The sequence below is a fragment of the Excalfactoria chinensis genome, chromosome 2 (genome assembly GCF_039878825.1).
Source record: "Excalfactoria chinensis isolate bCotChi1 chromosome 2, bCotChi1.hap2, whole genome shotgun sequence".
Lineage (NCBI taxonomy): Eukaryota > Metazoa > Chordata > Aves > Galliformes > Phasianidae > Excalfactoria > Excalfactoria chinensis.
Window position 1 is genome coordinate 105482765 of NC_092826.1, and position 25069 is coordinate 105507833.

General features: G+C 45.5%; 1 protein-coding gene across 1 annotated transcript; it reads left to right on the forward strand.

Annotated features, from left to right (window-relative positions):
- Positions 1-21930: 21930 nt before the first annotated feature.
- Positions 21931-24352, forward strand: IL6 (interleukin 6). The gene is given in 4 exon segments (XM_072329736.1): positions 21931-22384; positions 22386-22557; positions 22675-22821; positions 24161-24352. Coding segments are annotated over 4 exon segments (786 nt in total). The 5' UTR covers positions 21931-22109.
- The last annotated feature ends 717 nt before the right edge of the window (positions 24353-25069 follow it).

The following is a 25069-nucleotide window of genomic DNA, read 5'->3' on the forward strand; positions in this document are numbered from 1 at the left end:
AATTCTAATAGAGTGAATAGCAACAAGGTCATTTTTGTGACAGGTCCAACTGTAATGAATCTGGCTTTGGGTGATGCTCAGGGGACGGTCAGGTTGGATAACAAGAAAAGGTTCTTCACCAGAACCACAAGGTTCTTCATCATGCCACTGGAACAGGCTCCCCAGGATAGCACCAAGCTGCTGGCATTCAAGATTTTTGGGTGGTCCTGTGTAGAGCCACAAGTTAGACTCAATGATCCTTGTGAGTCACCTCCAACTTGGGTTATTCTATGATGCTGAGAAAAAGAAAATTTGCTATCTAATTGCAATATGTCCTGCTCCCCTTCTGATTAGAGCTGGCTGGGGTCCTTTGTAGCCAATGCTACCAGGGCAAAACCTACTTATCCACACCTAGCAAGTGAAGCCTCACAATATAATTATTTCTTTAAGAAGTTCTGGCCATTGGAACATCATCAGTAGGGAACAGGCAGCAAGTTACCATCACACTTTGTGATTAACCTCCAGGATCCAGGTTTTGTTACCTTTGATTGCAACTTCAAACAAAGAAAAATTAAAACATTATGTGGTTAAAAAAAAAAAAACAAAACAGTAAAGATGAGCGTGAAATATAGAATAATAAAGCATCCCAAGTTGGAAGGAACCCACAAGAATCATCACGTCCAGCTTCTGGCTCCACACAGGATCACCATTCAAACCATGTGTTGTTCAATGACCCTTGAACTCAGGCAGCTTGAGGCCATGACCACTACCCTGGGGAGCCTGTTTCAGTGTCTGACCACTCTTTGGTGAAGAACCTTTTCCTGACCCATCCCAACAGCTCCGTGCTGTTCCCTCAAGCCCTGTTACTGTCACACAGAGCAGAGCTCAGCCCTGTCCCTCCACCCCCTGTGAGAGCTGCAGCCACCACAAGGCCTCCCCTCAGCTCTGGACTGAGCAAACCAAGGCACCTCAGCAGCTCCTCATACACCTTGTCCTCCAGACACTACAGTACCTTCATAAGCCTCCTTTAGATGCTCTCTAATAACTTTATATCATGCCTATATTATGGCACCCAGAGCTGCACACAGTGCTTGAGGTAAGGCCACGCCTACTGGGAAATCAACCAGAGATGCTGAAGCTCTCTGTTTGGAATGCAACGTGCTGAGGTAACTTTGCCGGCTACAGGCAGTCCCACAACAGACTTCAGCATTTTAGAGCCTTGTAGAAATATTTTAGCTGGTTTGGCTGTTGTCTTTGACCACAGACTGGCCAAGTGATCTGAGATAGGTAGTTTCTTGCTCCTACAGAAGCCTGAAGCATGCTTGACATTGTCTTTAGACAAGACATCTTCCTTACACCTGGAATTCCTGCTCACACAACCACGAGTATGGCTGCAGCAGACCTGCTGGGGGCTGCCTGTTTAGCAAATCCCCATTATGTTGCCACAGCCGGGGATTGCTGCTGCCTTATGCCCCAGGATGCAGCACAGCAGCTTCTTTCACAGAAAAGGGAAGAAGGACACAACCCTGCACAATCTTGGAAAGCTTCATCAACAGCCCCAATCCCAGCTCTCGCTCTCGAGAAATCACCACCATTTCCCCTTTCGTTTCTCCTTCATTTCAGTGCTCCACTGACTGGCCATAGCTCTGAGAGTCACAGAACACCTTCAGGCCAACCTTCAGACAGGTGAGTCATCCTGAGCCTGTGAAATATCAGATAATAGGCCTTAGCAAATTGGGAAGAGAGATAAGGGAGATAACATTCCCTTTTTTCTCCTCGTGGAAATACAGTAAATGTGTTTCAGCCAGCTGCAAGGCTGTGGATCTTCACTTCCCTCTCAGCAGGTACAGCTGCTCTCTGCTGAAGGGACGGCACTTGTTCTTCCCTTTCTCCTCCAAAACTGAAACAAACCATGAGCATCTGATGAATAACCAGAACAAAAACCACTCCATTCACTTTCAGGGAGAGGGTTTCTGAAACATAACAGGATGTGAAAGCAGCAGCACTGCGTGCTGGGCTCCTGCTGCAGTGTGGTTGCAACGCCACAATTCCTGGGAATTTCTGCTCCTCGGCACGCCTCTCCCAGTGACATTGGTCATTCTCTCACAGCTTTGAAATTGTTGCCTTTGACGTCCGGTGTTTGGCAAGGGAGGGCTGGTTGGAAAATAACATTCTAAGAATCGAGTCCATTTCATCTTCTATCCACGTTTAGGGTATTTGGAAATTACACAACAACAGTGTCCAAATCTCACTCACGTATTCCCCCCCACCACCACCTTCCCAAACAGCAAGCTTTCCTTCTGGCATCAAATACAGTAGGTCTGGCCTGCACCCAGATATCCCTTCATCCTAATGCTCTGTTTGCACAAATGTTGTGACAGCTGCAGCTATGTCAGGGCTGGCTGAGTAGGGAGCAGGAGATGAAGGAGGGGTGGCATAAGGCAGTTGTGACATCAACCTCATACAGAGGAAATTAGGGATTGTGTTTCAAGTACAGCTAAACTGTAAGAGCTCTCCAGCAGGCACATGAACTCCTAATTTTCAGTAGCAGTGTAATTTTGAACTCATACTACTTTCTTGTTTTTTAAACTTTTGATCAAACCATTTCCACATCCAGAACTTTTCTTCCCTCTTCCAACATAAGAAGAGGCAGCTTCCACAAACACAGGGTTCTGGACTGAAACACTTGGCTAAGCTATGGCACCTCCAGAGGCTGACAGATGCGTGCTGTGGCATTATTACGCCATTTCATTGTGTGGGACCTTACAGGCTCAGCTATGCAGGATTCCCATAAGAATTTAAATGGAAAACAACAACTCCTCTCCTTAAAATACATGATAAATAAACTTCAAAAAAAAGAGTCACTTCCAGCTGCCAGCACCTGGATTGTTAAATGTGGAGTTTGAGCCTCAGGGTTTGTTTCTGACCCCAAACTATCTCATGCCGCTTGCTGGTGCTGAAAACATGTGCCAGGCAGCAAGGTGCAGCCCTCAGGAGGCCACAACATGCCAAGTACAGCCAGTGCAGAGATGCCACACTCCCAAAGTGCTTCATAACACCAGAGCAAGAAAACCCAGCTCATGACCTAAATTCCTGGCCGCAGGCTCTGGAAAGCTTATCCACTGATGTCAAGAAGTATTCACCACGTGACCTTTTGTGTGGAAACAAACTGCAAGCTGTTGCAACATACAGTAAGAGCAGCAAAAGCCGCAGGAGCGTTAAAAGCACCTTGCTACCACAGCAATTTGTGCTGAAGAAAATCCCTGCAAGGCACTGACAGCTGTCCTCCAGCTAACAGAGTAGAGAGCAAGTGGGATAGCCGGTTGTTCCCCAGGACAGCTATGTAGGTTCCCATATCCAAGAGAGCATGCTGGCTACAAGCAGATATTAAGAGAGAAGGCGATATAAAATGGGGCAGAATCTACGTTTTCCATGACCCGGGCATTCTCCTCAGGGTAGCAGAGAACAGAAATCAGAAGGAGGTTTATGTTTCTTCTTTGGGATTTAAGAAAAAAGTAAGTGGAGGGTGAGAATTACTCACGAGGCGACAACTCTTTGTAATGCCGTGACTCAGCAGAAAAAGTTACTCGCTTGGAAGCCCCTGGAGAATGTGGCTGGGACACAGACATGAGTCAGGGAAACCTGGAATGGGGCTGTTGCCCTCACCCGACCCTTTGCTTTTCCTTTAACTCTGAGTGCCCTGAGAACAGGGCAGCTGCTTACAAAGGTGCAGAGATAGCTGATGTTGTCATGTGCAGGTAGTATGAGCTTAGATGCATGATAGAAATGAGACGTTATTCTTCTTTCTGTATAGTCCTTTTTGGCACCAATCTCTACAGCATCACCCATGGTGAGTTCTGAGCAAAACAGAATGATTAACTACAGAGCAGCCCTCAGCATATGCATTAACATGATCCATGATATCGTAGACCTGGATCCCTTGTTCTTCCACAGGGAAAAGAAACATGAGAAAGAGAACTTCATCTCATAGAACAGCCTGAATTGGAAGGGACTTCAAATATCACCTAGTTCCAGCCCTCCTGCCATGAGCAGGATTGCCAGCCTCTAAATCAGGCTGTCCAGGGCCTGATCCAACCTGGCCTTGGGCGCCTTCAGGGATGGGGCATCCACAGCTTCTCTGGGCAGCCTGTGCCAGCCACTCACCACCCTCTGAGTAAATCATTTCTTCCTAACATCTAACTTACATCTTCCTTCTTTTAGTTTAAAGACATTCTCCCTTGTCCTATCACTAGCAGACAGTGTAAAAAGTCAATCTTCCTGATTGTAAGTTCCCTCCAAGTACTGAAAGGCTGCAATGAGGTCTCCTCAGAGCCCTCTTTTCTCCAGGCTGGACATGCCCATTTCCCTCAACCTTTCCTTATAGGACAGGGACATGCAACACAGCTCTTCACCCCGTGGTGTTCTCAGAAGATACCCCTGAAAAGGGGTTATAGTTCCCAGTAAGTCACATGTTATCTTTTTGAGAGCCATCATGAGTGCACAGAAGGATGTTTCCAAGATGACCACACAGCTTCACCTTTCATTGCATGGAGTCAAAAGCACATAGGAGTACATCTCATTCCCAAGAAAGACATTGCTAAGATGGGATCCAGTCTAATTGCTGTCTTGTTTACTGCAAACTCGCACATGGTACTTTTTAAAACAGCTTTGTTAATAGCACTTAATCAGCCTACTAAGGGTTACTCACACAAGTTTAACTCAGAACATCAGTTATAGCCACTTTGTAGAACACTGCTAATCTCTGCATAAGTTTTTGCTGCATCTCTGCTTCGTTCCATAAAGGCACAGTCTCTACACACAGGAGCCTCGTTTGCTCTCCAGGCCCTTGCTCTGACCTAGTCTATGGTACTGCCTGAGCAGATAAAGGAGATTCTTAAACTGCTAAGCTGTCCTGCTCCCATTTAAGGAAATGTTAATATTCACTGTATAGAACTTTCATTGTTCATGTTAAAGTACTTCTGACCTGGAGACCCCAGCCAGAGGCAAATCCCATGGTAAATAGTTTATAACTCACATGGAACTTGACTTTAGCCCACAGATGTTATAACCCAAGATACAGTAAAAAAGCAGAAAGCAAATACAGAGACAAGGGGAAGGTGACATATTGCAGCAGTGAAGACAAGCATGATTCTGTGATCCACAGAGACCTGGGTAACTACAAACTGTTTCTGGATGGTTTGTGTGATAGGCAGCAGGCAAAGCGGAGCTTGGGGAAGACAGTGCTTTCATGAGTTTTGAAATGGTGCAATATGCAAAACAACAAAGCTAAGGACTTACTACAAACCCACGGAACTCAGGAGGGGATCTACAAGTTATACACATCATCTTTCCTTATTGCTTTTCTAACTCTTTTAAGTCCCATTGCTCAGCACTCTGACATCTTCTGAAAGATCAACATGAGAAATACTAGTGGTTTTTTTAGCTTGAGTTTCTGCTGACAAACCCTGGCGACGTGTTAGAACACACTGTTGGTTATGGGCCCCTGCCAGAGAATCAGCCAAGAAATAGGCTGTGGGAAGAAAACGTCAGGAGCAGGGACTTCTCACCACTGGAATTACAGGAGTGAGTGAAATTCATGTTTGCAGTGATTCCAGTCCAGACTGCTGGAGGTCATCCAAGGACCACTATGGAGTTTGCTGCTGTCTCTCCAGGGGGCTGCTGGCTCAAAGTTGCCCGTGTTCTCTCCTCTCAGGAGTCCTCTCCAAGAAGCAGTCATCCCTCCAGCACTAACCAGAACAGACTGTAGTTTACCAAGCATTTTGGTAGATCTATACCAAAACAAAAATATAGTGGGGCTGGAGAGATTACGATTCTTAACCCCATCCCTGTTCATCTTGTTCCCTTCTCTTGTACCCCCTTCCCATCAGTGGTACAAACATGAACCAGAGCTGAAAGGTTTGTCACTTGAAATCCAGATCTCCCCACGTTTGTCAGGGGACTCACATTAATCCTTGCTTAGTATTAGTACCATGAGTGACAGAAAGAGAACAAATGCTTTTATGAAGCAAAAATAATGCTATACAAGACTAATGCTGGCAAAAATGTTTCTTCTACTGAAGGGTGGCCTGAAGTCCTTGTGCTTGCTTGAGTCACTATCAGCCTTCCCTATGCCAGTAATTTCCCTTGAAAATCTTATACCAGAATAATATATTAACCTCTATTTTCCAGCTTAGGTAGTTAATCTCTGGGAAGAATGACTACACATGTGCCGTGGACAAGCATTCCTTTACAGTCTCACTCCCTGTAAAGCCTTGTGACCTCCCAGTATTTTACTTAGAGTTTCAGTATTACTGATGGTGTTATTAGAGCCATAACATCCTCAGAGAGCTTAGGATGATCTTTTGATGATGATAACAATAATAATAAAATCAACACATTTGACGACAGGTAGGTGTTTGAAAAACATCTCAGTGCTAATCAGAGTTTCTTCATTAAATCAAACTTAGTAATAAGTAAATACTAAATATGTTTTTAACTTCTTCCTCTCTGGGATGCTTATTTAACAAATGGTCTGCACAGCTGACAGTACCAGTATCGAAACCTCTCAAGAAGAGTCACACTACAAAACCATCCACTGCAGAGAATGAAATGGAATTAGCTGACTGAGTTCACTTCTTTCATGGGCCAGCAGACATCAGAGAAAGGTGATGAGGTTTGTCTGAGGGGGCCTAAACAGTACAGGGGCAACCACAGGTGAGGACTGCTCTTCCCACTTGTGGGCACCATCCTCCCTCAGCATCACCCAAGCTGTTCCAGCAGCTTGGACTTTCATGGCCTTCATATCATAAGGGATTTGGAGGGTATATTTCTTTCTATTTTTGAGTAGCAGTAAAGAAAATATTCCTCTGGCTGAATTGCACTCAAAGTCTGTATCGAGTCCAAAGGAGAACACAACACAACTTTTTGTCATAGAAGTATCCTTTCAGTTCAGAGCACAAAGCAGGTCACTTCTGGAGAGTGAGAGGTGGAGGGAACCGCTTTAGCACAAAGTTCAGGAAATAGTTTACATAAATTCATCTGAAATCAAGGCCAAAAAGGAAGGATGAGAACTTCTAAAAACGGGGAAGCAATGGGGAAGCTTTCTCTTCTTCACATACTAAGCTTTTTTTCCTAGAACTATGCAAGCAGTCAGGCCAAAACAAGCATAGGGGTTGACTGAATTGTTTGGAACATTTTTATTTCTTGCTTTTCCTTTCATTTTTAAAACACGCATCAAACCCCACTTCTAAATAAAATGGGAGTAATAATTGATGAAACTTTCTCTAAAAGATACGTAAAAAAATGTTCATTTTGCTTGTTGTTTTTCGGGAAGTAGGGCCTGAAATTGTGTTTTCTTTTCTAAGAAGACTTAGAAAGTAATTCATATTTCAAAAGGAGTTACCAGTTGCAGCTTATCTTGATTGCTTTTCGAGATGATGTGACAAAAGATATTTTCTTTATATGGGAGACACAGCTTACCAGAGCTAACCATTTCACTGCCAAACAAAAGCCATAGGTTAATAACACTGTTGCAAAGTCTGCTAAAAGGGCAGGATGAAAAGTGAAATATTAAGTCATTCATTTAACTTGCAGCTGTTCTACATCCGTATCAAGTGGAATTCTATGTGAAAGTGTGACAGTTTATTTTGCTGATTGCTCTGTTTAGATCACTTTGACGTAAACCACTTCTTTTACAACAACGCAGACCAGCTGGAGGGCAAATATCTCTCAATTTTTATTTATTTTTTTATCTGTTGCTTCTTCACAGTCTGTAGTGGAGGCATAAAGTCAAACCATATACTTTGTTTTGGGGGATTCATAATCACTATTATGATGTTAGAGGCACATAAGTGTAAGATCTGTCTCTAAATTATAGGGCCATAATTCTAGCTCAGTCTGAAGAGAACAACTGCAACACAACAGAAAGAACAGCAATAACAGCAGAGCAGCAAAACCCCAGAGTACAGAAATGAGGAACTGCTCAAACACAACAGCAGTGGTGATGAAGATAAAGGAGAGATACTACTTACCTTTGAAAGCACTCAGAAACACAAGAATCTCCAGGCAGTTACCCTCACCTCTCCTGCCAACCCTTACAAGTGGCCTGAAAACTGTTTTGGAAAGTGATATTTGCTCTAGCTTGAAGTGAGGCCAAGGGTCTTAGTCTCCTTGTTTGACAGCACCTCCTGGAAGCTCTGGCATCATCTTAAGTGGAGTCACAGCCTGCCCCTGATTCAAGTACCCTTCTCATTCTCTCACTGTTCATACCAGCCACATCAGCAGGCAACTACCTCCAGACAATGCAGGGTCTCTTACATCATCTACCTTGACAACTTTGACAATTTCTGTACACCCAAGTACTTCCTGATGTAATTACTAAACATACGCGTCCTCATGCATCATTTCATATATGGCCATAAACAGATAATTTCTAAACATCCTGTCCTCACTGTCAATCAAACTCATCGGTTTAAGATGCATTCACCTCACGTATCTACTTGGGCTGGCTGGAACTTGGCTTGTTCCTGTACCTGTCTCAGATCTTTACAATCAATATTAAACTATGATCTCACACATCAGCACTATCTCATGAGTGATCATCTATTTCACCGCTTCCTTTGAGGTGCAACAAGACAAGATAAAAAAAAATCATAGCCATCAGCTACTTTCACTCTGTGGTCAAACTATCATCTGATACTAACCCTAAGCAGTTGTAAACACTCCACAAGTACACCTAGAAATTAGTTTCCCAAAGGAAACAGGCACATGTGCATAAACCACTGTTCTTACCAGAGAATATCTGGCAAATATTGGCCAACCTGAATATCTGGCAAATCTCTCCTTCCCCTGAGGCACTGTTGGCATCTCCCAACATCAGGAACACAGTTACCATCTGTAGGAATTAGCTTAGCTTGGTAGAGATGCCTAAGGTCTCCAATGGCCAACTCCTAACGTAGCCAGCCCCCTCCCTGTGTGCTCACTTCCAGCCCGATCCCCATGCCACCCACCCATTTGCTGTCACCAGACACCAAGTTCAGGCTGAACTGCTCTATTCCTGTCCAAAGATGTCAGTGCAACAGCCATTATCCTCCTGAGGTGGCACAGTGCTTTGCAGAGCAGTGGTAGAGACAAGCACTGGGTTCAAGCCCTTGCTGAGCAGTCCTTGGCATTCTGGAGGTGAGAAAGGTTTGCTTTCACTGCCCTTTGGGTGTAGCCTTTTTGAAATCTGTTGTAAAACAGACATAGCCCAGGAGGGCTGGATGTGAAGGACGGACAGAGTACCTGGGAAAGGGGATCAGGAAGGTGGGGAGAGCTTTGGGACCCAAAGCAAGAGACAGACCCAAGAAAGAAATCCTGAGACCACTGAGAACTTTGCAAACTGGGAGAAGGTATTGGAAGGGGAAGCAGCTAGAACATATTCAAGAGAATATGTTCAGAAGAGGCTGCAAAGCAAATCTGAAGTTATTCAGAGGAGTATCAAGCCCTTTAAGTGTAGAAAGAAAGACATGTCCTGACAGGAAATGTGAGTGATGTAAAGACACTATCAGAGGCAAACATCGGCAATTGCTTGAGGCTGTTTCTCATGTGACAGCTACTCTCTGGTGACCAGAGTAGAAGTGGGAAACAAATATGTGAGGGTAGGGGGAAGAAAGCATCAGGGAGTTGCTCTCTGTCTGTACCAGTACCTACACCTTTCAGTTTCATTTGGCCACTCTTGCTGTGCCCAGCTGACCAGCCAGCATAATTCCCAGAAACTACGTCAGGCAACCTGACCTAAAGTGCCCTACGCCTTCCCCAGAGGGATGTGCTTCAGCACTCTGTCTTGGGGCCTGGAACCTGCCACCTCAGCACATGTCCCCTTCACCTGGGCAGTGCAGAGCCCACAATACAGGCTGTCAGCAGCGGTACTGCTGGGTGCTGTTAGAGGCCTTAGCTACTTGAGGTCACCTGTGCCATGGAGGTCACCTGGGAAGTAGCAAACTGCAGGACATCAGAATATCTGTGCCCTTACAGCCTCTTAGGGTATATCCAACCAGATGCACTAGGAGAATTATATTGTGGCTAGTTGAAGGTTTATTCATATCTTTTGGGGCACACTGCTTAGGGCAAGATGAGCCTTAGTCAATGGAAGCCATGCAATTGATTTATTACCTCTTTAGCATTAAAATAATAATAATAAATAAATAAAAATCAGACTAACCTACAGAGATTGCCAGCATATGGAAACTACTTTCAGATACAAATAAAAGCAAGGAAGAAGAAATCCTGAGGTACAAACAAGGGATCTTTCCTGCTAATCATGGGGATGGATGGACCTGATCCACTGCCTCTTCCTCATAAGAATGTTCCAGCTGAAGTGCAGCTCGCTGGGTTACAGGACTTGGGGCAAGAGGGCTGAGTCATACTGTTCTTGCTGCCTCTGCCCACACAAGTGCCCTTTCTTCTGTCAGTTCTGTAATACCATGATTCAAAAGTGAAAGCAAGGTCAGCTTTATTTCCATATTTCATTTTGCTTTTTAAATGATTAAGAGAGCGCGCCACCAGAACTGCCAAACAGATAGGAATTTGTGAAAGTTTCTAGTAAACCGTACTTTCCCTAACCTCTTTTTTTTCCATCTTCTCTCAAATCCTCTTTCAATTTTTTCCTCCCTCCCCAGCTATTTTCTCTACCTCCATTCTACCTCGTCTGTACCCTGCGCTGAAAAATAATGTTTTTCCCAACCATCAGCACAGCTTTTGGTTCATTAATGTGGTCATTCCCAGCTCTCCTGCAAAAAAAAAAAAAAAACCACCTGAATCTTGTGGAAACTAATTTGAGGAAATGAGGAATAAAGAGAAAGAAAATCAGTAAGTGATTTGCTAGGTTTCTCTGTTTCAGAAACACAGGGAAGGCATCATTTTTGCTGCTAAGCTGTGAAACAGATACTTAAAGAGATGGCAAAACATGTTCTGCTTTGTTCCCATCTGTCTTCCCAGTATGGCACAAAAGCTGGACAGAGAAGCCTAGTCCTCTGGAGGTCACCCAGACCATCCCCTGCATACCCAGCCAGTTCAGAGCTGGACCATGTGCTCATTGTCCCATCCAGTGCTGGTGATTTGACAGCAGCACCCAGGTCATTAACTCCTTCCTCTCCACATATTCATTAACACTCCACAGTGCTTTCTGCCTTTTAGCCAGCTCTGTTCACACTCACTCAGGAAGAAAATGAAAAATCCTTGGTCCCAGGGTTGTGCTTCCATATATCAATCCCAACAGAACTCATAAGCATACGTTGCCCCATAAGAACCAGGAGTTCTCTAGAAAAAAAAGAAATCAGTTTCACTGTATTTTGAACTCTAAAAAGAAGGGTCAGGAAGGCAATGGCACACCTGTGATCCCAAATGACTTGCATATACGGTCATCCTAAAAATGTGCTAAAAGAGCCTACCTGAGCAACAACCAGCAGTATACTCACTATTAACTTCCTTTGACATTCCCTCTGCCAACAGCAGTTTGCAAGGAGGATGAGAAACTGAGAAGAAAGCTGTCTGGATGCTATCAGTGCAAAAGTTCTCTGAAAGCAAGTGGTTGTGGGATTGTCAGCAAATGAATGTCATTCTCTGTGTGCCAGAGCCTGCAGCTTCTGCTCCATCACATAGTAGCACTGCCAGAAGCTGGAACAAGTCCACACACTCTCCCAGGAGGTTTCAGCCTGGCCCAGGGTCACCAAACAACTCCACCACCACTCTAAGTTCATCTCTTGCTGTTGGGAATAGCTCTGGAATTGCTGGCTGGGAAAATAGTGAGGAAGAAAGGTGAAATTGTGGAGGAGGAGTTAACTACAAATAGGCAAGATCTCAGTTCCCTTCCAAACCTCGTGGTTGAGAGATTTCAGTTTCTACCAGCTTCTTTATCCTTTTCAATCAGCATTCCCAGCAAAATGGTTACCAGCACTGCTATTAGAGTACCCGTAGCTATAGCAGTTTCGCAATGTGGGGAAAATCAACAGGATGGATTTTGTTGGCATCTTCTCAATCTTCCTGAACACGGTGGCAAAAATTCCTTGGTACAGGAGTTGCTGGTATCTTGCATTTGCTCTATCCTTTACAAAATCTTTACAAAAGAAATTGAAAAGACACAAGAAAAGCACTGCCCACAGCAATAATCATAGCCTTCTGTTACAAATCAAAGACCACCAAGCTTAAAACTCAAGTGGTGCAGACACTGCTATTTACTAAAGAGAAATGGTACCTACATGGTATGAAAAAAGAGATTTCTTAGCACTGTAAACCAACCAACTGGAATTAATACAGTGCAAAAGACTGGAAAGTTAGAAATTAGCAGAGAGAAATGAGAAACCATGAGAATGCGAATGGTTATTTGTAATAGGATAAGGTTAGTTTATTTACGTAAAACCAACTGTTTTCTATGCCTGAGCATGTTGTCTTGTGTCAGAGCTTTTTGCCTGGTGCTTTCTTGCACAGTCTCTTGGAAAGATTTCATGTGTTTCCAGGAAACATCTAATGTATTCCTGCCACGTTGCAGAAAGTTCTACCCAAGAAAGAGGTATCCACATCTGCCAGTTCAGTGTATGCTGAGAAATGTACATTGAAGCTGAAGATTTTAGATAATATACCCTAGAAAAGCCCCAAACTTTTGTTGTAACAGAACCAGGTCCAGTGGACATCCTAATATGCTTCACTGCTGTGTGGCTGTAGTGATATCACCTGTGTAGCAGCTCACCCCAGAAACATGGGCCAAGCACCTACCTGCAGATCTTCCATGTCTAAGAAAATACTGTGAAAGAAGATGGAGAAACAGAAATGCATGTCACAAGTTAGCATTTAAAATGTGACCCTCTGGTGAATATTTAAGAACAATTCCAGGCCACGTGAAGTGCCTGAGGCCATTGCAGGGCTCCTTTAGAGCCAGGACTGAAATCTCCATTAGAGATGCCTCTCTGTACAGTTTCTCCACTACAAAGCAGAGTGTGACTATAGTAACAGCAGGGACAGAAGCAAACAGATTTCTCCTTGCTCTGAGTCTGTAAAAAGAGTGATGAGTTGTTGGCACCTTTGCTGTGAATCATCCTGATGGAGCTTGAAACCCAGAGCAGTGGGAGCGCCCCAGGATGGCCAACCAGCTCTGGCTCCCCCCACGCTTCCCAGGGAAAGCTCCTATCACTGTCAGTTAAGCTGACGTACAGTGTAGGTGGTAGTGTACTGTACAATATATATGGTGGCTATGGTATAGATACAGATAGCGCAGCTGGAGAAATTTGCCTTCTGCATCAGGCAGAGGAGGGTGATGTCACTGAGGACAGCATTCAAGATGACAAAGCTGTGGTTCAGAAAGGCGGTCATTGTGGCTTGTTAATTACCTACTTTGTGGATGCGCTTGGTGATGACTGGGCCTTAATGCCGGCAGTGTCTTGCCCCAGGGCGCTTCTTCTTGAGGTGTAACACAGTGTTGCTACCACACTTCATAGAAGGGATGTCAGGACCGTTTCCCTGTTGGGATTTGTTCGTTACCTTTCACCTGATACACTCAGCAAGCTAAGAAAGCTGGGCAGCTGGGAAGCCTGCAACTTAGAAACACCAGGAGCCATCCCTGTTCTTTAGAATATTTACATGTAAAACATCGTATTTTCTATGTCATGTAAATCACTCCTGATTTTCTACCGCAGGGGCACAGAGGAACATCCCAGGCAAAAGATCATATGGGAGAAAAGAGACACAGGCTGCATAAAAAGAACTGAAGCACAGGGGGGGTTTGAGGACACAAAAAGTATACCCATCAGTAGGGAATTAACAACAAACTTTGGGATTATCAAGAGACATTGTACTATGGAATTAGGGATCTCTACAGAAGCGAGGAGCTATCCAGGATGAGGTCCTTGCTGAACAAATTAGAGGTGCTTCAAAAACTTCCTTTTTAAAAACAATATATTGGGGGGAAAAATGCATCTTTTCTGTTAAATCCCCAGAGAAATTTATTACAAAGGTTGTCATTCAAAAAAAAAAGCTGAGGCTTCATTTCAGAATTATAAAGCTTCATGCTTGAATTGTAGTACGTGACCTTTTGTGATTACACTCCTCTTGTTGCTCCAGGCTGTGTCAAGATTGTTAGTGTTTACAGGGCTAGTTCACAGGAAGAACTGGCAGAACAGGCAATGTGACTCTGTACCCTGGCAATGAAGTGTCCCATGTCAATGGCAAGCAAAGGATTCCAAGCAGATGGCATCTGCAAGACAGTGTCAGGTTCATAATGTAATCAATAGAAATGTTGCCATTGAGCTCTGTGTAAACAAACTCCGTCCTTTTACAATAATGTTATCACAGAGAAAATATAAAAAACTTTCTCCCAGTGTGACATTGATCTTTCACTTATGATAAGCAGATATTTTCTTTACCCCTGTGGTTGTTTCTCTAAAACAATACACAATATTTGCTCAATATTCACATTATAAGAAAGCTAAGAAATATGAAACAAAAAGTAAAGGAATTCCAAGAAAGCTAAAGGACCCTCCCACACACCAGAAAATGTCAGCTTTGTTTTGCTGACTTTTGGCAGGCCTTTCACTCTGCAGACGATCTCGGTAGACCAAAAAGCAGTGGAGGTTGCAGCTATGTTACCTGCCCACCCACCAAAGACAAGTTTGATAGCCCTGATTTCTAGAGGTTGGGATCTCATGAAACCTATAGTCCATAGACCCTTTGGACTACATTTGTAGCTTATTTGCAACTTATTTGCAACCTCTTCAAATCACAGAATCATAGAATGGTTTGGGATGGAATGGGCCTTTAAGATCATTGAGCTCTAACCCCCTACTACAGGCAGGGATATCTCCCTCTAAATCACATTGCTCAAAGCCTCATCCATCCTGACCTTGAATGCCTTCAGGAAGGGAGCATCCACAGCCTCACTGGGCAACCTGTTCCAGTGTCTCACCACCCTCACAGTAAAGAATTTCTCCTGATATCTAGTCTAAATCTACCCTCTTCCAGTCTAAAACCATTTCCGCTTGTCCTCTCACTACGTGCCCTTGTAAAAAGCCCCTTCCTCAGCTTTCTTGTAGGCCCCCTTCAGGTCCTGGAAGGCCATAATAAAGTCTCCTCAGAACCTTCTCTTTTCCAGGCTGAGAAGTGTCAGCTTTCTCAGCTTGTCCTTGTAGAGGAGGTGCTGCAGCCCTCTGATCATCTTTGTGGCCCTCCTCTGGACCCGTTCCAACAGCTCCATGTCCTTGTCCTACTGGGAACCCCCAAACTGGATGCAATACTCCAGGTGGGGTCTCAGAGAGCAGAGCAGAGGGGCAGATTCACCTCCCTTGACTGGCTGGTCACGGTTCTCTTGATGTAACCCAGGATACGGTTGGCCTCCTGGGCTGCAAGCACACACTGACAGCTCGTGTTTAGTCTTTCACAAACTGAAGCCTCCAAATCCTTCTCCTCAGGGCTGCTCAAGCAATTTTCCACCTAACCTGTATCTGTGCTTGGGATTGATAACACGGAAACACTGATAACACTGAAACCTGTTTCTGTTCAGTTTCTCTGTTGGGTTGGTTTCCAACCAGATGCTGCTTCCAGCTGCTCAAATGCCAACACCAATACATATGGGGAACGGTGAGAAAAAGTGACTTGTGGCACAGGTCAGGCTACTGCATGGCAGTGCTATTCTTTTTGGTAGTGGCTTTCCCACACCAGTATCAGCTCACAACAGTTGTGGAACCACAGGTGAAGCAGAAGGCAGAAAGACGCATATTTCACTACATGGCATCTGGGCTGAATGGGAAACACAGATAGCATCTAACTGAAAAGCATAGCACTCTCCAAGAAACATGAAATCTCCAGGGAAGTTGAAAATTAAATTCAGAATGTAGCAATTCTATAATGTGTAGATAAATATGAAACTTTGGGCCAGAAATTTTGCATAGACAAACAGATAACAAAAAATATTAAATGAAACACAATTAATATACTCCTTCTTAAAAACATCTGTAATGCTGAACAAAATTCTTCCTCTCTGTTCATGTTTGCCAACTTTTGTTGAATTTACTGGAATAAAGAGAATACATTTTGCTGTCAGACCTTTCAAAAGTGTAGGCAGTCCATCCTGATATGCCCAGACATGCAGCATCAGAAGATAGCCTGCAGAAATCCCAAGATCTGGGCATTTACACATAGCAACAAAGATCAGAGAACGAGCAGCAGGGAGTGACGTTTGATGCTGAAGATCTAAGATACAAAGATAACTAGGGAGATACCCATCATGTTCCCTCTCCACACCAAATCTGTCACCATCACATGCCACTTCAGGCACAGGGGAGAGATGGGGTTTTTCAGATTCCAGTCGTTCATCTAAAGTGCTTCTGTTTTTTGTGTGGTTTTCTTTTGGTTTCACATGTATTTTTGAAACCAGCAGGGAAATCGTTGTGTTCAAGACGAGCGATACCCTGGGACTTTACGCTAAGCAGCACCTAACTGGAGCAGGAAGAGCTGCAGTGTTCCCATGAGAGAGGCCAAGTGAGAAACTGTTCAACAAACCACGAGGAACTCTCGTGCCAGCCAGAAAGAAACTCCAAGGAAAGAAGTGTTTCCCCCTTAGAAAGCAGGCACCTCTCCCAGGTAGCCAAGATCCTGCTCTAGGGAAAATCCAGCACCCAACCTCCCCTGGGTTTGTGAGTACAGACCAGCTCTTCCCAAAACACAGACTATGGAGGAAGCAAGGACAATACTACGGGCCTACACCTCTGCCTAGGCTAGAACTCTGAGGTCACAGCACCTCTTGGGATTCACTTTCTATTTTTGCCCAATGGTCACATTTCTTCTATTTGTTGGGGCAATCGTTGCCTGGAATCCAGGCCAACCCACCAAAGCAGCACAACTCCTGACCTTTTCCATTTTAAGAAAAACTGTTCACTTGAAGAAGAGAGAATGGAAAATGTCTTGGCCAAGATTATCTTTTAGAGTTGGAGAACTTTCCTGTAAAGTAGTAAATCTGGGCTCGCAGTCCCTTTACATATGGAATGGATATGATTCAGCATCTCCCACACATCCTGATTGAGCAATTTAAACAAAATACCTCAGGCTATCTAACGAGCTGACAGAAATATCTGTTTGGGCCTAGACTACTTGAACCTGCTGGTGATTGGACCAAAGTCCTTAGAACCAGTCTGGCCCCTCAGGATGCTTCTGCTTCAATAGTAGCAACCGTAAGACCAGATGTACACTTACAGCTAATTCCCTGGTAGCTCCCCAGTATCACTACAGGATCCTTGAGCTACAGAACCTTTATGAAAACCACACTACCCTTTCTGCTGGTGTGTAATGTGTTTTGGTTTTCTGGTTACGCATCTCCTAAGAAAAATTTCCAACAAACATAAACTGTCATTGAAACATTATCTCCAAAAAGAATGCCTTGCATGATCCTGGCAGCGGAATTACGATACTTCTGTCAGTAAAGCATACCATCTTGTATCACAGGTAATGCTCCAGGTAGACAGTTGGTGTGTCTCATTACACTCAAATGGGATAAAAATTACATCAGTGTCCATTTCAGACATCTTTCCTTTCTTCCTGGACTGGACAAGATTTGGTACGCATTCATAATGCTATTACTTCCTAGACAAACATTGATACTGCTTTGTTTTCCTTTGCTGTTCAGCAAGCTCCATGGAGGGAGACCTTACCTTCTGAAGATTTTGTAAAATGCAATCTAAATCTGAGGTGCTACGTTAAAACATGACATTCATACCTCCCATATGCTGACTGCTGTGTTCTCTTTCCAGCTTCGTCATCTTCCCTGATGACTGAAAGATCTCCCTCTTCTCCTTTGTCATACAACTTCTTCGAACTTCATCTTTCATGCTTAAAAGAAAGAGCTCAAAGGGAACAAGGAAGTTCCTTAAACGCAAGCGGAACTTTCAGCCATTTTATTTTTAAAAGGAGACGGAGACTTTCTATTTTCGTGCTGCGTGACAATAGAGGCAAAGTAGCAGCTGCTTTCCACCCATGAGGAAGGGCTGTAGAATTACATCCTGGTGGCATTTATTGGCACACCCGTAGCAGTTAATTACTCCTGGTGCAATTCTACTTTCCCTGATGAGTGCTGTGTTAATCCCATTAAGGTGTACAAATGGATACTTGCCTGCAATATTTTTGAACTGACAGAAGGGTGTCTGCTTGGAGTGACGTGTGGCATTCAGACAGTCCCCAAGAATCATGGTGGTTGACTAGAGAGGACCATGACAAGAGGATCTTGTCAGCACAAGAAAGACATGGAGGTACTGGAGCAGATCCAGAGAAGGGCAACGAGGCTCATGAAGGGCTTGGAGAATCAGCCCTATGAGAAGAGGCTAAGGAAGCTGGGGCTGTTTAGTCTGGGGAAAAGGAGGCTGAGGGGAGACCTTATTGCGCTCTTCCAGTACCTGAAAGGTTCTTACAGTGAGAGTGGGGCAGGTCTCTTCTCACTAGTGACAAGTGACAGGACGAGGGGAAATGGCCTCAAGTTGTGTCAGGGCAAGTTTAGATTGGATATTAGGAAGAACTTCTTTACAGAAAGGGTGGTTAGGTACTGGAATGGGCTCCCCAGGGAGGTGGTTGAATCGCCATCCCTGGATGTGTTTAAGAGCCATTTGGATGTGGTACTCAGGGATATGATTTAGCAGAGGTTTTTTTTTTAGAGATGGGGTACTGGTTAGGCTGTGGTTGGACTTGATGATCTTCAAGGTCTTTTCCAACCTGGGTAGTTCTATGATTTTATGATTCTATGGCATGATCTCGCTTCTCAAGACTAACCAGATAAGGCTGAAAATAAGAACATAAATTAAAACAAACTATGATTTTTTCCTCTAAACCTCTACTTTAACCTAAGGCATGGAAATTCACAGTATTTGCATACGATATGCTCAAGAAGAAAATTTAAGCCTCTTACTACATATCCTAGTCTTGTTTAAAAATGATGCAAGCCTGCCTGTAGGGAAGAAAAATGAGCAATCCCCAGAGTTTTTCACCAAAAAAAAAAAATCCCCAGATATCTGTGTGGTTCCTTGCTGGCTAACAACCAACAGAGAACCAAAGAACTTGCAACACAGTAATAGTAAAGGGCTGATTGTTCAGGGTGACAGCACTCCTGGGTGTTATGTGTAGGTCCTCAAAGCAGTGTTTGGTTATGAGAAACATGAATACGGTGTCTTAGCATCCTGCCCAATATGTTCATTGTGTACAGTGCAGGGCCATTTGGTTTCACTCTCACCTACTGCTGGAGCTGGTCATGTCCTCCTACTTGGAACATTTGGGGCAAAAAAAATGGGATTTTTTATGCAGACTGTTGAAGACAGTATTACTAATATGAATGAGAGAAACATAGGCACTTAGAAATACTGTAATTTCAGTGAATGCTGAATACAATGACCCTTAAAAAGAAAGGAGATGTAAAATGGGTGATGTGTTTGCACCTTGGTGGACAACAGAAATCCTATCTTGTACAGAGCTGTAGGGACTTAAGATCTCATTAACACTTTTAAGGGTATCCACTGAAAGCGTACCGGAGGAGCTGCACATCAGCTTTATACCCCACTCATGACATTTAAAGTTAATTCATTTAATCACTGTTATGATTCACTTAAATAGGCCACCAGCAGCTGGCATTTTCTTCCACACATGACCATTACATTTTGGTCATATTCCTTCTCCTGTTGCAAACACTACAGCCTCCTCACAGGCCCTTGTCTGATGGCCAACAGAAGATGGGTGACGTGCTTTGACCAAAACAGCTCTGCAGTCTGCTAAGCTCTTCAGTGGTAGGAGCATTTACTCTGATGGTCTCACCTGAAAACAACCTCCTGCTTGCAAATCTCCCCTGGTTATCAGGAGCAAAAGTTGAGTCGGCTTGCTTGTACCCAGAGCAATTCTTCAGGTCTAGGAGTTATCATACTGATGCTGGAAATTGAGCATTCAACATTCATAGTAAACTGTACGATATACCTGCATGTAGAAATTATTATATCGTACAGTCTCAGTACTAGTGTTGTACACATTAAGGTCCCAACAGCCCCATCTCCTGATGCACAGCTTTCCGATGACCCAGAACTGCTCGTTAAGGCTTACTGCTTTCAGGACAAGGTGATGGAGCAGCTTAGCTCAGAGCAATATAAAGCGAGCCAATTAAGCCCGTTAAGTCCATCACAAACTTTACACATTCCTGTAGATAGATCAGCGCAAATTATTTGTTTTAAATGCAGTACCAGAAAGAAAAGGGGGGAAAAATAGAGACAGGAGGGAGAGAGATTTTCCCAAGGAAAACAAATGCAGTAGTAGCAGAAGTGTGAGTTCAGGTTCCTCCTTCTCTTGAATGCTACATAGGGCATTCATAAGCGTCTGCCATGGGAGCGTGCAAGGATACTCAGCACTTCTGGAGTCACACACACACTCAGACAGAAAGAGCAAACAAACCAAAAGTAAAGTAAGGGATGGCAATGGCAGAAGGCTTGGGAGCCTTAACATGGGAAACAGCAACTGAGATTTTATTTTATTTCACTCTGAAGGTTTAACCAAACACATTGGCAAGACTGGAGAAGCTGGGCTGTGTGCAGGAAGCAGAACACGAGCCATACTGAACTGGAAAGAAGGAGCTCTCTGTGGGCTATCAGACATAGAAAGTGGGAGGCAGGAACTTCCCTCCTGCTGCATTTGCCCTTGGTGCTATCAGGAGGCAAAACCTGGGCTCACCTCAATGGGCTGTTCCTGCCCTTTGGCACCTTGCAGCTGGACCCGTTAATTTGGTGATGGCCAAACACGCTGCTGGCCGTGTGCTTTATTCTTGTGGTTTGTACCATAGCTCTGGCTGGGGAGAACAAAACAGAATATAGCTGCTATGGCTCAGGGAGCCAGGCACATGCTGATGGCAGCCACTGGAAGTCACTGTGTAGCTTGCAGCTCAGTGCTAATATCTCCCAAGTGGGCAAAATTACTGCAGCTGCCTTTGCACTGCGGGCAGAATGGGCCATTACATAAACAGTGGTATTCTGCCTCTTTCCCTAAGCTCTCTGGATCAGTCCGAATAGAGATCCAAACTGTTCTGGAGCTGCCAACATCTGGCTTCTTTACAAAGCAGAGTCTGAGAGAGGACATTCTACTTCAATCCTCATGTCAACATCTCCCTGTGCCCCGTGTTATGCCCTTCCCATTCCAGAACCAGGATCAGCTCTTTCTCTGTTCTTCTCTATTTGGCAAAATCACTCCAAAAGCCAACCAGCAGCACGCCCCGAGCAGCTCCCCCCAGCCCATGGCAGCCCATGACTGAGCTGAATGGGCACACTCGTCCCGGGCAAATAATCCCTCAGCGAAATGCCAAAATTCCCAGCACCCCTCCCTGTGTGGCGAAGGAGATAAGACTGCAGATAGCGGGTAAATAACAGCGTGGCATTTCCTGCGCCTGCTGCCCCGGGGAGCCCTGGGTGCTGACCTTCTTCCACCGCTGTGTGCTGGAAAGGCCGGAGCGATGGGGGACGTATCCAGGTGTGGTTCACAGAGAGGTGTGCGTGTGACAACGTATAAGGTGGACGTGTTGCAGCGGCTGAACCCAGGGCATCCAATTTCATGGTTATATGTAATAAAAGCAGAAGGAATGAAAATAGAACACAAGTAGAAAGAATTTTTTAAATTAAAAATTAAAACAAAACAAAACAAGGATAAAGGTGTATAAGGAATAAAAGCAGTGAAAACGTATCAGTGGATAAGATGTATAAAACGGAATAAAACATAAGACACAGGACACGCCTGCGTGCAGGTACGGGACCCCGCAGGAGGCTGCCAGGCCCACCCCCCGCCCCGACCCCCGGCCGAGGCCAGGTGAGAGGCGGCGCGGCCCGCAAGGAGTTACGGGGAGGAAAAATGACTTCATGCCTCTGCCTGGCCCGGCTCGCCTCCCCCCCCCCCCCGGCCCCGTTTCACAATCCCAATGCTCTCGGACGGGGCGAGTGAGTGCTGTGTCAAACCCAGCGCAAGCACAGGGCACACACCCCCGTGTTCTCATGCCGGATTTTCCCGGACCATGAATAATCTCGAAGCCCCCTCGATAAATACACGTTCAGGGATGCCCGGAGCTCATTCGACCCGCCAGCCTCCCCGACGAGCAGAGAAGCCGCACCATGAACTTCACCGAGGGATGCGAGGCGACGGGACGGCGGTCGGGGAGCCGCCTCCGGAGAGCGCCCCGTCCCGGCCCCGCCGCGCTGCTGCTGCTGCTGCCGCTACTGCTGCCGCCCGCCGCCGCCGTCCCGCTGCCCGCCGCCGCCGACTCGTCCGGGGAGGCCGGGCTGGAGGAAGAGGCGGGGGCGCTGCCCGACTGCGAGTCGCTGGCCTGGCTGCTGCACAACCGCGCCGCCCGGCTGCAGGACGAGGTGGGTACGGGGCGCTGCGGGGGACCCGCGGGCTGCCCTCGGGGGCTCCGACGCGACGGCAGCTCTCGGTGTCTCTCCGCAGATGTGCGAGAAGTTCACCGTCTGCGAGAACAGCATGGAGATGCTCGTCCAGAATAACCTCAACCTGCCCAAGGTGACGGAGGAGGACGGCTGCCTGCTCGCCGGCTTCGACGAGGCAAGGAACCTCTCCACTCCTTCCTTGGGCGGCCTTCGGCTCGAGCCGAGCGCTTCTGAAGCGCGCCGTGCCGGGCACCCCGAACTGCTGCTGATGTTCTCACTTCTCTCTCCGCAGGAGAAATGCCTGAGGAAGCTCTCCAGCGGCCTGTTCGCCTTTCAGACCTACCTGGAATTCATTCAAGAAACTTTTGCTAGCGAAAAGCAGAACGTCGAGTCGCTGTGCTATGGCACAAAGCACCTGGCAACCACGATCCGGCAGATGGTGAGTCGGCGTGCAGGGCGCTGCCGCGGCAGCTGTGCAGTGATGTGCAGTCAGGAATAGGTGCTGCCCGAGGCTGAGCATTTCCCACTGTTACTTATCCCATCGGCAGCAGGTGCTGACTGCCTGTGCCGCTTTCCCTTATGACTAACTTTTACAAGCCCACGTTTCATACTCTTCTTCCAACTGTCTGTTTTTATTCCTGACTACCAGACAACAATCAAACGCATCAGACTCCTCTAAAAACAACGTGCTCAGGCACTCTGCTCAGAGCTGCAATTCGGTCTCAGCCCGCTCAGTGCTGCTCACCCCTGTGAAGTACAGTAACTTTGCAACCTCGCAGAAATGACTGCAAATACAAACAGCTGATTCTCTTTCACTTGGGTGAAGGGAATGTTACCCACTTCTGACCGCTCTTTTCTGTGTTTCGGGCCGCTTTAAAAGATCACACTTCAAAACTGGCTTCATTCCTGCAGCACTTACTCACGCCCATAGCCCTTCCCTTCCTATAACCCTTCCTACTTTGTCAGCAGCGAAACTATGGGTGAGTGAGGGCTGCCCAGGTGAGGGGGAACCAAGAACTGCAGAACTTTCTGGTCACGATTCCCTGCCAGGTGTTTTCAGCACCCGAGAAGGGCATTGTGTGCTCCTAATGCCTTTTCTACCACACTTATTTGTGTTCCTCATTCTTTAAGTGAAAGGAAGCTGAACTGCTTTTTCTTCACACTGTATTTGCTAAGAATAATAGTCCTGGATTAAGACAGCTACCGGCTTCAGACTTGATATATTGTTTGTAGAAAGTTTGTTCTAGGGCTGGGTGAGACTGGCCTGCTGTGGAATTATGAGGGCCGAGGCAGTCAGAGCGGGTGGCACGGAACGGAGTGGGCACACAGAGCCCCGTGCTTGTGGGGACTGTTGAGATTTGGAGAAAATCAGGAGCTTTGGCTTGCAAGGTGGAGATTTCTTTATGAGAGCAGTCTGTGTGAGGCTGTTTGAGTTGGGGATGGCAGGTGGAGGCAATCTGCTACTTGTGTTCCAGTCCGTGCATTAGCAAGCTCCCTGCCTGGATACCTAACACACTTGTGAGCGAGGATGGAGAAGCCAGTATGGTTTAGGCCAAGCCACATCCTACGTCCCCAGGCAGCACACAGGAGTGTGAGGCACTTGGGGCCAGGCCACCCCAACCCCAACAAGCATTAGTTGGTCTTGTGGAGGAGCAGGGATAGGTGTGCCTCAACACCTACCACAGAGGTGGGGCTGCTGACCCCTGTACGAAGAAGAGGGGTACGAAGGTGGAACACATTCTTACCTACATTCTGACTCGACGTTGTGTTTCCCACAGGTGATTAATCCCGATGAAGTGGTCATCCCAGACTCAGCCTCCCAGAAATCCCTCCTGGCCAAGCTGAAGTCAGATAAGGCCTGGATAGAGAAAATCACCACACACCTCATCCTCCGAGACTTTACTTCATTTATGGAGAAGACTGTGAGGGCCGTTCGCTATTTGAAAAACACCAGGAGTTTCAGTGCCTGAATGTTTTAGTTCGGGCACAGTCCTCTGTTACCGATCTGTCACGTGGCAGATGGCAGTGTTGTTCCATTTCAGGAACCAGATAGTAACAATGGGTTGCATTCATAGACGTTCTCATTTCCTTCTAGGAACCTATTTATTGTATTTAAAAATATTTATTCTTTTCTAATGTTTGCTATTTATATTTAATATTTTCAATATTTAGAAATAATAACTTAAGCAAAACACCTGTTTCATTTCTTACGGTACTATTCAGAATATCTACTTATTTATTACGTATTCAATGCCAAAGAAAATGCCCAGAAGCCAGACTGTTGTATAACTTATGCTTTGAAAATATTTGAGAGATTGTATTTTTTATCTATTTATATTTTTTAAACAAATAAAAGCTCACTGGAAAAACAACCCGTCTAACCTGTGTTAACTTTAAACAAGACTGAAGAATTCCACTGTATCCAGATTTTAGTGCCTGGAATTATCAAAATAACCCTTTTAAACAACTTAATCGGCATAATTAAATCAGCAATCTCTGAAGGCTGCTCCGAAAGTAATGCCTCCTGTTTCATTATGTCGGTCTGCTATGTCAGAGGCGGATGTTGGTGGTGTGGCAGCAGGGGTTGAACCTTCTCACCAATATCCCATTATGTGTCATTGCCGTGTGACAGCTGGCAGCAGGGGGGCAGGCTGACAGAATGGTGGCTGACATGGAAGTGCAGATGA